This window comes from Schistocerca americana, chromosome X, assembly GCF_021461395.2.
Source record: "Schistocerca americana isolate TAMUIC-IGC-003095 chromosome X, iqSchAmer2.1, whole genome shotgun sequence".
In the NCBI taxonomy this organism is placed as follows: Eukaryota; Metazoa; Arthropoda; class Insecta; order Orthoptera; family Acrididae; genus Schistocerca; species Schistocerca americana.
In genome coordinates this window covers 887515642-887530018 of record NC_060130.1, presented here as the reverse complement: position 1 = coordinate 887530018, position 14377 = coordinate 887515642, and the positions used below count along the sequence as shown (strand labels likewise).

Genomic DNA, 14377 nt, shown 5'->3' with positions numbered 1-14377 from the left:
GACTGGAAAACTGTGGCCTGGTTACATGAGCCCTTAATTCAGTTAGTAAGAGCTGATGGTAGCGTTTGAGTGTGACAGAGATCCTAAGAAGCCACAGACACAAGTTGCCAACAAGGCAGTGTGCAAGCTGGTGGTGGCTCCATAATGGTGTGGGCTGTGTTAACATTGAATAGACTGGCTCCTCTGGTCCAACTGAACCGATCATTGACTGGAAACAGTAATGTTCGACTACTAGGAGATCATTTGCAGCCATTCATGGACCTCATGTTTCCAAATAATGATGCAATTTATATGCAACCACAATTGGTTTGAAGAACATTCTTGACAATTCGAGCCAATGACTTGGACACCCAGATCACCTGACATGAATCCCATTGAACATTCATGGGATACAATCAAAAGGTCAGTTCATGCACAAAATCTTGCATCGGAGACACTTTTGCAATTATGGACAGCTACAGAGGTAGCATGGCTCATTATTTCTGTAAGGGACTTGTAACGACCTGTTGAGTCCATGCCACATTGAGTTGCTGCACTGCACTGGGCAGGAGGAGGTCTGACATAGTATTAAGAGGTATCACATGACTATTGTCACATCAGTGTATCTCAGTACCCAGACGTTTCAAAGACCAGCCTAAAATGATTTTAAATACAGTGATACACAGAGCTAAAACTGTTTCGGACAAGGACCACTTGGATTTTGGTAGCATGATGACTGACCATTGTTCTGATGTAGGCCATCGAATGCTATATTATTCTGATTGGAAAGGTTACAAACACCGAGAGTATTTCATACAACCTTTAATAAGCTTGTTTTTAAGATTTGTTTCACTGTATGAATTGGAAATAACAGATATGTAAACCTGTGGCACTCTGTATACTGCTTATTAACCACCATCTCCACGAAACTGCAAATGCCAGGTAACACCTTTGTATTACGACAAAGGAGAAAGGCAGAGTAAACTTAATACATGGCCATGGTAAACTCAGTCATGTTTATGCCCAAAAAGCAGGTAGTAGATGTAATAATCGTATACATTCTAGTAGTCTTACAGGTGGAGCACTGTCATATTCTACAAGTCTGTATGTGCCATTGAGTGACATGCCCATTTAGAACAAAAATGGAAACAAAATGTATAGTATATCTCACCTATGCTGCTTATGACACTTCAATGGCAAGTGGCAGTATCCATAAGACTACCTTCCCTGGCAATATCACTATAATTTTCAGCTGTGTTTATCAATTTGTTTCCTTGATAATGTTGACTTTGTTTGTATCCATTCTGACTAATTTTATTACATTTTCTGTTTCCTCAAATCTTCCAAGTATCTCTTCTCCAGTAACTACAGCACACTTTTTTAACATGACCTACGACTTTTCTAGTGTTCTAATTCCACAGGATCAAAAGCTAATGTCACAACATTTAAAGTAAGTAGCTCTCTTGTTCTAGCAATCGGCATTTTTGACTGGTGGTGTGGAGGTCCTGGGTTCAATACCCTGTGACAACCCCAGATTTTGCACAGTGTAAAGGTCTGGAACGAGGTCCACTCAATCTCGTGAGGCCAAATTAAAAGCTGCTTGAACATAAAAGCAGCAAGACTGATGCATACCCCACCTAAGTAGCATCAGATTGAATGGCTTGGACAAAGCTACGTGACACACAACTTTTATTGATTAGCAGCAAAAGCATTGGCCTTTTTTTCTGGCTTTGAAGTGAGAGGCTTAACCAGATCTTACAGTTTTTGCAGTTCTACGGAACTGAGGACTAGATAGCATGGCAGCAGTTGCAAGGGAATCATTTTTTTGCAAAATGTTGCCAATGGAATAAATAGAAGGTTAGAGGAGTTTGGTTTTTCTTCTCTATATGTATTAAAAAAACTTTTCCGTCCATTTCTGTATGATATCTCGAAGTTTTGCTGTTATATAAGAGAAGTGAACATAGAATAAAACTATCACTTGCCTATATGAACCACAACGATAAAATGATTGGCATTTTTGTCAGCAGTACCTTTCACACAGTGCCTCTTAGCCAATATTTATTCACAGTGTAATGTATATGAAGCCACATTTCTTCTAAATAAACTACTGGTTGCTTTAATTCTGATGCTTTATTTCTGTGTAAAAATTAATGTAATATGCCCTTTTCACAAGTATGGCCTCTCAATCAGACATAACGACTCTTTTATAACCAAATTCCACAGCTGGAACAAGTTGTCTCATAGCTTCTTTGCTAGCCCAGAAATGCAATTCTGCGTGACAAAGGCTGTGAAGATTATGCAAACTCCTGGTACTGTTCAAAGAAAATTTTGCCTAATAATACATAAACCCATATCAGTAATGAAATATTTACTGTGTGCATTTTGTTTCTTCCAATTTGGAACAGATATCTAAATCTTGTTCTACTCAGTAAGGTGTACCTCCTTCCGTTAATTTACACATCATTGACTTATTTAACTTTCACTTGTTAACATTCACTTACACATTCCCTCGCACTTGCACATACTGATATTTTCTGTGATCACTTTTTATGCTTGCACAGCGAGCTAACGTGCACGACTTTGAATTGGAATATGCTGTATCTCGTCACAGGTTTAAGTTAGTTCTCACTACAGCCAGATCTACAGTTCACTTTTGTCGAGTAATACACATGCTCAAAGTTCCTCACAAGGAAACCTCCCATCGCATCCCCCTCTGATTTAGTTATAAGTTGGCACAGTGCATAGGCCTTGAAAAACTGAACACAGTTCAATCGACAAAACAGGAAGAAGTTGTGTGGAACTTGGAAAAAAATAAGCAAAATATACAAACTGAGTAGTCCATGTGCAAGACAGGCAACATCAAGGATAGTGTGAGCTCGGGAGCGCCGTGGTCCCGTGGTTAGCACGAGCAGCTGCGGAACGAGAGGTCCTTGGTTTAAGTCTTCCCTCGAGTGAAAGGTTTATTTTCGCAAAGTTATGATCTGTCCGTTCGTTCATTGACATCTCTGTTCACTGTAATAAGTTTAGTGTCTGTGTTTTGCGACCGCACCGCAAAACCGTGCGATTAGTAGACGAAAGGACGTGCCTCTCCAATGAAACCGAAAACATTTGATCGCAAGGTCATAGGTCAACTGATTCCTCCACAGGAAAACACGTCTGTTATATTCTATACAACACTGGTGACGGCATGTGCGTCACATGACAGGAATATGTTGTCGACCCACCTAACTTGTACACTTGGCGAATGGGTAAAAAGACTCTTCTACCTTGTCCGATTTAGGTTTTCTTGTGGATATGATAATCACTCCCAAAAAAGTTAAGAAAACATAAGAGTTTGTCACATAAACTGCAACAAATGAATGCAACAGTTTCACAGTCGCACAGTTTTCCCTGTGCTCTGTGAAAACATATGTTTTGTTACGATGTTTGTTTAGGTGTAGCGTCGCCATACTACCTCACATCGGACGAACGGACAGATAATAGTTGTCTGAAAATAAAAAATTAAACTTTTCACTCGAGGGAAGACTTGAACCAAGGACCTCTCGTTCCGCAGCTGCTCACGCTAACCACGAGACCACGGCGCTCCTGGGCTCACACTATCCTTGATGTTGCCTATCTTGCACACGGACTACTCAGTTTGTATATTTTGCTTATTTTTTTCCAAGTTCCACACAACTTCTTCCTGTTTTCTCGATTGATCTGTGTTCAGTTTTTCAAGGCCTATCCACTGTGCCAACTTATAACTAAATCTGAGGGGGTGCGATGGGGAGGTTCCCTTGTCAGAATCACAGGGTATGATGCCATTATGTGCAAGTGCTGCAGCACCCTTGGTAGGTTCACAGACATTTCCTGGTCTTTTTCCCAACCACACTGTAAACCTATCCAATATTGTCTTGTAGAATCTGGAATTAAATATTAGTTATGAGAATAGGCTAGTCAATAAGAGCAAACACTTCACACTGAAAACATATGTACTGTGCACACATTAATGTAAAGTTGTAGCTGACCTGCCTTCCTCAGGTGTATTCTAAATACATTGAATTTTCCAGTAAATTCCAATATTCCATACATAAATAAGCCTCAGAACCTTCCTGAAATTGCAAATGCTTAGAGATAAATAACTGCAGGAATCAGAGCAATGACCCACACATCACAAGCCAGCAGCCAGCTGTGTCACAGTGGAAAAGGGATAATCGCAAAGGCAGTGGCCAAATCTCGACACACACAAACACGAGCACATATTTCCTTCTTCATTCTGATCGTGTGCAATGGCATAAACAAAGTCTCTCGTGAAACCACTCTGAAAAGACATTTGTTTTCTAATGTGAGATTCATTAATGATAATAAATATAAAAGTACTACAAATAAAGCTTGTAACACAATATTGGCTAGAACACTTAAGTTGGCAGTCTTCGTAAACAAGAGAACAACAAGCACAAAATCTACAACTTCTTGTGTTTCCTATGCTGTCCTGTATTTTACACTTTCCTGCAATTTACACTTTTTTTGGGTCTGTCCATTGAGAAGTGTACAAAGGGTGTTTCTACTGTATTACTCAAACAGGTGACATGAAGGCAGGAAGGACGATTACAGTTCAATGTCCTGTTGCCGAGGAGGTCATTAGAGATAGGGAAAGGATGGGGAAGAACATCGACAGTGCCGTTTCAAGGAATCATCCTGGCATTTGCCTTTAGCAATTTAAGGAAACTGGAGAAAAATCTGGATGGCTAGACACAGATTTCAACTGCCATCTTCCAGGCAGTGAGTCCAGGGTTTTATCACAGAATGGAGAGGATGAGGTCACAACAAAAAGTAGGAAACAGAAAAGTGTAACGGGCTAGACACAGGATTTGTGAGACAAGTGACCACAAAATCTATTGTGGTGACATTCACATATAAAAGATTCTTGGTGTTCTACCCTTCACAAAATCAGAATTTGATTGTAACATGCTATATTACATACATTATTGCCAGTTACTGAGGTGAACATTTGTTTCTTGTAAAACTCCTTCACAGAGCTATCACATCCTCAACTGATGGTACAAAATATTTTTTCACAATTCTGGATCAATACCCATTCTTTTCCTTCTACACCAAAAGAACTAGTACAAATCTGCACAAGTGGCAAGCCTTTTAATACATACAATTACTCTTGGGTAACTGGTGTTAGTAATGTATAATGGACACTAAGCACTTCACACGAAGACAGCAAATCAAATTTTAATAGGAACAATAGTGAACGAGACAGTTTCTTCTTTGTCTATCTGTAATATTTCTGGTTTGATGTTGGAAAGCTCTTGCATTTGCACATGCAATATAGTATGCACTTCATTATGAACTATTCACATCATCATTCAATCAAAACAAGATCGCTGAACATATAAAACACGCACCCACCACATAACTAGAATACAGTCAATTTTGTCTCAACTTATGGTGATGGAGGTTCGCCACACTATCCTTGTGTGGTACAGGTCAGTGAGTGGCATTTTATAAGTGGTTCTTCTAAATGCAAGTCCAGTATGCAACCACTCTGCAAGCACCACAATGATAAATTGAGAGAGGGAATAAAGACAGAGTATGTGTTACAAGATGTTCTCTCCCTCCCCATCTCCCAATTATCTCTCTTTTTTCAATGAATATTCTCTACAGTCCATTGTACTGGCTCTGCTTCATCCATTTTCTCTCCTCCTTCCACCTCCCACATTCTACATCATCATACATAGTAATGCTAAAGTACTGCTATTACAAACAACATTGTTAACAATAGATGATTGCATTCAATTATCATTTATCAATATTTCCATTGTTTTATCATATGAAGCTATTATAGCCATAAGCACCCACTTCAACATTTTAGTCCTCTCCAACAACTTGAATAAATTGTACCCTTAATAAAACATAACTTTCAGAGGCATGGGAGATTGTATACTTTATGACCTACCCCACCATTTAGGACCTACTATGGCTGTCACCATACAATGAAATGAAATTATAGGGCTCATACCAATTAACTAAGGAGTCTCCACATACATTTTTGCCTCCCCCCCCCCCCCCCTCAAGAAAAATCTCTCTGTTTCTCAGTCAACATTTTAAACCATTAACTCATCATACCAACAACAACCAATAAATTACTACTTTTTATTTGCTACCTGTAATATAACTATTATATAAAAAAGTTGCTGGTATTTTTGACATGCAACATTTCACACACAGTCAGATACTCAAATTATGCCTTTCATATAGAGGGCAAAAAACGCTTTCATGTGCGTAATGATCAAACACTGGAAGGAAACCACAACAAAAAAACAATACAGAAGGAATAAAAGGAATAGCAGAACGAGTACAGGAAGATGGAGAAAGACAGTTCATGGACAGAGTTTATTGAGCACATAGTCAGGGATGGCAGGAAGGAAATTAAAAATGAGATTTTGCTCTTACTTGTTTATTCAAAATACAAAGCCACATTTTAAGTACATCCAAATCAAAACTCAGTCTCACAAGTGGAATGTCAAAACCTCAATAAAAAATACTGAATACTCACAAATATTTGTTTAAGTTATGGTGACAAGAACTGCAGCTCTGATTTGTTTCTTCAGCACTGATATAACAGCTGAAGGATCCTTAAGTTTCTAAAAAATCTCTGCAGCATTCTGAGCACCATTTAAATTGTGAAAACCATGAGATACTGATGATACAGGCAGTTATTGCAGCAAAATAACTTTTATAGCTTTGTATTTTTTTCCTCCCTACACAAATACTTATAACTTAGAGAAACAGACAATGTAGCAGAATCTGTATGATTTTTTTTTCAGTAATTGCTAAGTGAATTTAGAGGTGCGCAATTTTTACTTCTTAGGACCAAATATTTTCTGTTTCTGATTTTTTCTTCTTCCCCTAGTGTCAATAACATCCAAAACACAAACTAGATAGCTTATAAACAGTTCATAATGAATCACACAAATATAGTGCACTCAATGGATTACAATTTATTTACACATGACTAATCTCCCTCTGCTACACACAAATTGCAAACCTCGTTCAGGTAGGCTTTGGAGTTTAACAGACATCTATTGTATTACTACATGTCCATACTAATGTTATTTTCAGGCACACACAATTACAAATATCATAACACGGAATGAATTGACTAATGTGCATCTGAATAATAATAAACCGTTATGACTGAAAGCAGAACAGTAAACATTAATAAACTCACAATGTAAGAAGGATTTGACGATATACAGAAGGTTTTCTTCATGTTCTTATTAGTGCTTAGCAACTGGCTCAAATTATGATATTGTTCATATTTATTAAAAGGAAGACTGTCACAAAACACTCGCAGAGTGTAAATGTTTGGCATTATCTATGTATAGATAATGGTGTCATCAATTTTAAACAACAGGTACGAATCATATAGAACATACAGATCTCAGAAAGGAAATAAATGTTACAAGTGAAAATCATTCTGATTTTCACAGAGTCATATCCAAGATGTGATTTTTCCCATCAAAGAAATCCTGCAGATAACCTCTCATATCAATACTACAGTACAATAGTGAAATTAATAAACATTTCATTTTCACACTTTTATGGAAAGAGAGGCAGTCCTTGAGAACAATATTTCCCTCCTGCACAACATAATCAGTGGATAGTTCCCAAGTGTACAGGAAGAGGACCGTTCAAAGCATTCCGTTTTACAAATGTACATATAATAACACATACAGCTGACCTTCTGAAACAACTTGAAATTACCTTTTCTCCAAGATATGCTATCAAAGTAACATTTCATCAGTCACAGTAAAATACTGATACCATTTCACAGCCTTACTATTTAAAATAGTTTAGTTTACCTGATAATATTCCTGCAGCATCAAAAATTAAATTATGTACCATACTACAAGAGTAACTAAACATGAACAACAAATAAAAGTATTTTTGTGCAAGAAATACACATTAATACAAAAACTTTACTTGCTTTATGCTTCTGGAATATATACAGAATGACACAGTTCCACGACACAGTAATTAAATATGAATATTTAATTAAATAATACAAATAAGACAACAAAAAGACAAAAGTCAATAATGTGCTTCTAGTTTGTTGATGAAATACTATTCAATGATTTATTAAATAACTTTTAGTCTAAAGTAAAGCACCCAGCAGGTCTATATGAGGCAAGAAATGAATACTGAGAACCATATAGATCAAGATTCATGATCAAATCTTGTGCATCTTGTACAATTCCCTTTTTTTTCTTTTTTTTTTCTTTTTTGCTTAGTATAGCCCAATTTTACATTCTTGCCTCACATAAGGTTAGGAATAGTGTCTGCCACACTAGACATGCATTTGTAACACTGAACAAACAGTTAAGTGACATCCTTGAAAAATAATTTATTTTGAGAACTTTTATTGACTATAATAATTTTGTGGCACAGTAAAATACCAAGTCCGTGTGGCAGAACCAAAGCATTTTTAAATATTATTGAGTGCATGGCTGGATACCATTATACATGGACACTGCCAAAGGTTCATATGTTATATGCCCTGGAATGTTCAAATCATGCAGCAAATCTACCTGCTAAGGTTTTCTGAGCTTGAGCTAGAGCTAGCCCATCTTCGGTTCACCACGCCATGTAATATATCCCAGATGTGGTGAACTATCAGGTCAATGGCAACTGTAACGCAAAAACAGCACAAGCAGCCCATTAGATCTGGGGAGCAGGGTAGCCATGCACCACAAACTGGAGATTCACAACATTAAAAGTGGCAATCATGCATCTGTAAGCTAACTGATAATATGGTGAAAAGTGTTATTTTATCTAAAATGTAACAGACAAAAGTACAAATTATATATCTGATGTACCAGTTCAGTGAAGTGTGATGCAATACATACAGCTGTGATAAAACCCACATTAACTTACAAGACAGCAAATGCAGGGAAAATATGTATTGATGGAAAAGCATTTTAGAATTTGAAAATCCCATTTTGAGTAAGTAATGTTTACAGTTATTTCCACAAGAAGTAACATCTGTGCCATAATTGATAATCTGAAGTTAGAGCGTGCACACACAGGCATTGCCAGAATTCTAACTGATCCTACATATTTCAACTGACAGAATCAAGATATGTGTGATTAACATTTTCATAACAACTTTGCCAGAAAATGTGTGCTCTGAGTTAATATTTTTCATCATAAATGCTCATCCATCATTCATGACCAACCAATATTACACATGTTGTGTACAATGTTAGCTTCCAATTATTTATCTCACCCATTTAAAAACAAAACTATCTGCAGTTTCTAAAAAGCCAAACACAAATATAGTAGTTAAATGATGTTATTTTAAAACTAAACATTTTAGTAAAATTTTTAAGTGGTCACAAATTTTAGTAGTTAGTTTTAGTGCAGGAGATATCACCACTAAACAATGATGTTTTTACCAGAGAGAAAAATTATTTCACACAGCAAGCTGCTACCTAATTACTTCTCTGGATAAGATTTGCATGAAAACCGAGAATATAGAAAACTACACAAAGTTACTGAACATACCAAAAACAGCATTCCTAGAGTCCTGCTGTTTGAAACATGTGGAACTCAAGCACTTCATTTACTGAAAAATATAATTTCTAATGCCAGTAAATGCTCTTCCTTAGTTTGAGAGCAATTCAACCAAAAACACGTCATTTTCAGCTCATTATCAGATAACTTTCCACATATACTGGTCACTGGCAATGATACTATCTGTTACTGTTCAGTTTACAAGTTACAAAATAAAATTATGCATAACTTTTATGCTACTTTGTGGCAAATTCTAATGTTCATCATATCTTTTTATCAAATTGCCAGAAAAGTTTATTTCTTGCCAGTAACTTTGAGCATTAAGTTTTGTTGTAACTTAAATATTACAGAAATGAAAGTGCTACACCATTACTGGACTGAGAAATGGGTAATGTCTGAGGATGCCTAAGAACTAACATACTACTTGACAAAAGCACTGGAGCACAACTATTTTCCTACGAAAACTCAAATTACATTTGGATTACCTCAACTATGCTGAAAGTACACCCTGTTATTCCAGTGATGCCTGTATCACTTTTAAGCACTCACACCAGTGCAACATAATATATTGGTGAATAAATCCAAGTTGTACATAATTTTTAGTAATTAAAAAGACTGAACTTTTTTGTTTTATTTCCCACGAACTAACAGCCATGAAATAGTTTGCACAGTGGTCCATTAATTTCCTAAGGTTGTGCATACTGCAAAGAGTTAATGCACAAACTGCACAAGCATGCTGCATGGTGGCCATTTCACAGTATAATGCATTGTTTTTTGCACCAATTTAAAGCTAATTATCCACAACACTCAATTAAATGATTCACTTCTGTAAAGAAGACAAGAAAAAGATTCAGTTGCAGTATTGCACATAAAAGACAAAGATTAAGACATAATCAAGAGCTATAACTGTGATGTACACAAAATGGAAAATATGGAAATTGATTAAAACCTCAAAGATAAACTCATACTATTTTTACATTTTACTGCTGCACAAGAAGACCTTTGGAAGCACAGAGACAATAATATGTATATGGCATAATGCAATCAACTGTCAGCTCATTTTGATAGTAGTTATTAAGAAGAAAACATCATATTCCCTCAGTGCAAAAGAAGATTGAAAATAGTACTACTCAGTTAATCTACACAGACAGGGCATTAACTAATACAACTATCTTCCATAGGTAACTGTAATTAAAGAACTGATAAACACATTCTAGCTGGATTGGATAACACCTGGAGTAGAACGGGCTGTCACGTATCAGTAAATTACTGAACTACAAAGATTTCCCTCAAAAATGAAGAAGAAGATTGGAGTCACTTGCAAAGAAGAAAGAAGAGACACACATTGAGAAATGTGGAAGAAAAGAAAGGAGAAACAATTGAAATAAATGTAGTCCATAGCAGCTCATGCTTTAAAGAAAAATTACTCTAGCAGGATACGTCTCTTATATTACAGCACAATCTCGAAACTGTCAATTCTTAACTATTGTCTTGCTGGTTTGTGTTACATAGATGCTCTTTCAAAAACATGTTCTGTCACAGAGAAAAATGAAGTAGTGTGGTTATTTCATAGTGCCTATATTGCTACTTTCTCCTCAGTTAGAATGCCATATGGAGACATTACAAGAAGACTAACTGAAAAGTCAGAAGTCTCTTCTTGCAGTTGCCTTTGCTACCGACACACTGAACACTACATACCATAGAATACACTACTTCTACGACATTGCTACATTAAGCGATAACGATTACAGTCAATCATCATCTTCATAGTGGCTAACACAGCCACAAATCTACGAATGAATCACTACTGTAATGACTGAATTCACGACACCCAGTGATTCATGGCTGTATATGACATTTTCGTGTATTTGGAGATATGCATATGGGATCTGAAGATGGCATAAGATAAAATAACATCTTAAATTATACAGCTGTTGGTAAATTTCATTGAAGTTGACAATTACTTAACTAGCCAATGTCCCCTGTCCACAATAGACCAACAGAGAATAAATTAATGCAGTATTTTTCCACTTAGGCTGTATTTATTTAAAGTTTATCTTCATTATGCAACTAGCTTCCACTTTTTAAGTCATTATTGAGTGTTCAGCTGGCAAAAGGTGCCATATATATGAAAATTTCACCTTTTTCTAACTCAGTAATGACTTAAAAAGATAAAACTAGTTCTGGAACAAAGAAATGTAAAAAATAAATAAAGCCCAAGTAGAAAAATGCCACATTCATTTCATGTCAAAGGTCATCCAACATTTGACTATCTCTGTTGCAGATCTGCATCACATTCATGTTTTCTCTACTTTTCAACAAATGGAGACTACTTATTTGTTATCCCTATGATCAACAGCGTTGCCAAGTTATGCAGATTTAAGATTCTTAGAAATTGTGATGTCTTGAGCAATTATCTAGTGAATCACTTTTTGGGAACAGATTGAAATGGTATTTTCAGGACTACAACTGTAATACCAAAAAACACATTTTAACTTCTCAAATAAAATTCTTGTGCTGAAGACAGGGTGTATAGTGTACTGTTACAGATGGTAGGGAGGAGAGGGGAGTGGTTGTCTTCACGAACATACAAGAGAAACTGTTCTTGATTATCTACAATATGTCTATATCACATTTGTGACACCGCATCATTGTAGCCGTAACTTTCTGGTGTTCAAAAACATTTGAATTTACAGGGTTTGCTCAATATCTAAAAACATATCCCTATATAAACTGGTCTTCAGCTGTTAAGATTGAAGTCAAATATCACTGCCCATTTTAATTTTTCATTTTGTTGAACATGATAACATTATTAACGACTCTCAATCCACCGCTTATAGTGGGTGGGAAAAAAAACCACCACACACACACACACACCTGTCTTCAATCACGACATATATTGTGCGTATGTTCATCTCATTTACACTCAAAGATTTGTCAGCAAATTTGCTTGCAAAAACTTCTTACGATTCTCATTCTCCTCCTCTTATGGAATCTGTGGAAACAGTTATATAAAATACTAACAAAACCCAATTTGTGTCTGACAGTTCCATTCATGCCACTTGGAAAAAGCATTGACAGTTTCAGCAACTGTAGAGCAGAATGTGCCATCCCTAACGTTTACTTTTATTTTCAGCTCCAACCACTCAATTGTAAATTAGCATCTTCCGCCCCACCATGTCATTCTGAAACACTTAATATCAGTTTCCCACAGAACCATTACACATTGCATTACCAATAAAAAACTATATGCCCTCAACTAGGTGGCTCAGTAGATTAAACTAATTCTAGTTACTGGAAATGAAGGGGATTAGTACATATTTTACAACGAGCAAAAACAGTAATCAGAACAACCATATTAACAATACTGAATGTAATGCAATCTGGATTAATATGCAACAAGAAAAAGTTTTGCTGACACCTATTGTCCATGTGCCATACTAAAGATACATCCAGTTTTTGGCACTATCATATGAACGTGAAACTCAGTTACGAGACTAAAGAAATTAAGAGCATACACACATTGTGGTACACCTAGAGAATTGTCAGGTAACTAACACAAAGACTGAGACTCAACCTCAATCCCAGTTAAAGGTGGCAATAACTGACCATACTTCAATTTTTTTACCTATGCCCAAAGCTTTCCTATTGTAATCAGACCTAATACTAAATACTCAATAGCTGCATTCTAGCTTACCTTTTACAGTACAGAATAATTTTCACATCACAAACTATCTCATTCTATGCACAAAAGTGTTCAATATGCCTAAAGTTCAGCATCTCACCGATGTTGCTGTCTTAGAGGATTACATTACCTATAGTTCAAATTTCCGTAAATTCATTGCTAATAAGTGTCCATACTCTATAATGCCACCTCCACCAAATTCAAACATTTTCAGAGGACATGCATACTGCTGTCACCAGTTAGGCACAGACTTAATCTTAATGTGGGACAATATGAGCTAACTGCAGCCATCAGACATTGGCTATTCAAAAGTTGCAAGACAGAGATCACTCATCGTTTGTGCTGAGCTGGCGCCACCGTCAGTGGGGAAGGAAGCTGTGTGTTCATCGCCAGAGCCTCTCCTCTCCAGTCTGCCACTGTCACTGCCCGTACCGCAGCACTGCCTGTACTGATGCCCCTCGCTGTGTACTCTGACATCCATATGATTCCTGCCCCTCTGTCACCGGTCCTGGCCACTAGTCACCCTGGGATCCGCGGGTGGTGGGGGTGACCACATCCCAATTGCTTTCGTCCATACGCACTGGTCCTTGTGGATCACAAACTTCTTGCAACTTTGGGTGCTGACCCAAATGCTGCAATGGACAAGAAGGACGTCTGTGCAGTCACAGTAACGCAAACGGTGGCACCTGTCCTTCCCCCTACAAGTACGGAGTAGTGTAGTAACCTACTCGTTACTACACCTATCGCCTACAGCGGACCTGAATCGGGCCATTACAGCAAGTGTAGTGTGTCCCGACATTCAAATGGCACTCCCACCGATACCCGAAGTAGTCGCCAGGGGCAGCCCAGTCACCAGCCACAGTCACATGCTCCGCCACGCACGCATAGCACAACTCCATTGACACCAGACAGAGACAGCATCTTTATAAGGCCACAGACAAGCTTCCGGGCTCTCTGTTGTCAAATGTATTCATTACTTGTAACTACATGCAGTGTATTTTTGTTGTTGTCACTCTGTGACCTAATAAACCATAGCTGTTTTACAACTGTGTGTTTCTTGGTTTCCTAGTTAGAACAAGAGGAGTGGTAAAAATGAATACTTTGCCAAACGTGACACTCAACAGCAGAAGACATGAAAGAACTGTTTTC

The 14377-nt window shown here is 37.2% G+C and overlaps 1 protein-coding gene across 4 annotated transcripts in view; it reads right to left on the bottom strand.

The window, feature by feature from the left end:
* The window catches only part of LOC124555147 (uridine-cytidine kinase), a 133917-nt gene that overhangs the window by 59314 nt on the left and 60226 nt on the right, over positions 1 to 14377 (bottom strand). Inside the window, exon 7 of one of the 4 annotated variants that reach the window (XM_047128962.1) lies at positions 6419 to 8658. The exons of the other annotated variants lie outside the window; for them this stretch is intronic. Coding sequence (XP_046984918.1) covers positions 8555 to 8658 — 104 coding nt within the window. The 3' untranslated portion in view covers positions 6419 to 8554. Of the gene's footprint in view, positions 1 to 6418; positions 8659 to 14377 lie in introns of those variants that run through there. 4 annotated transcript variants of the gene reach the window in all.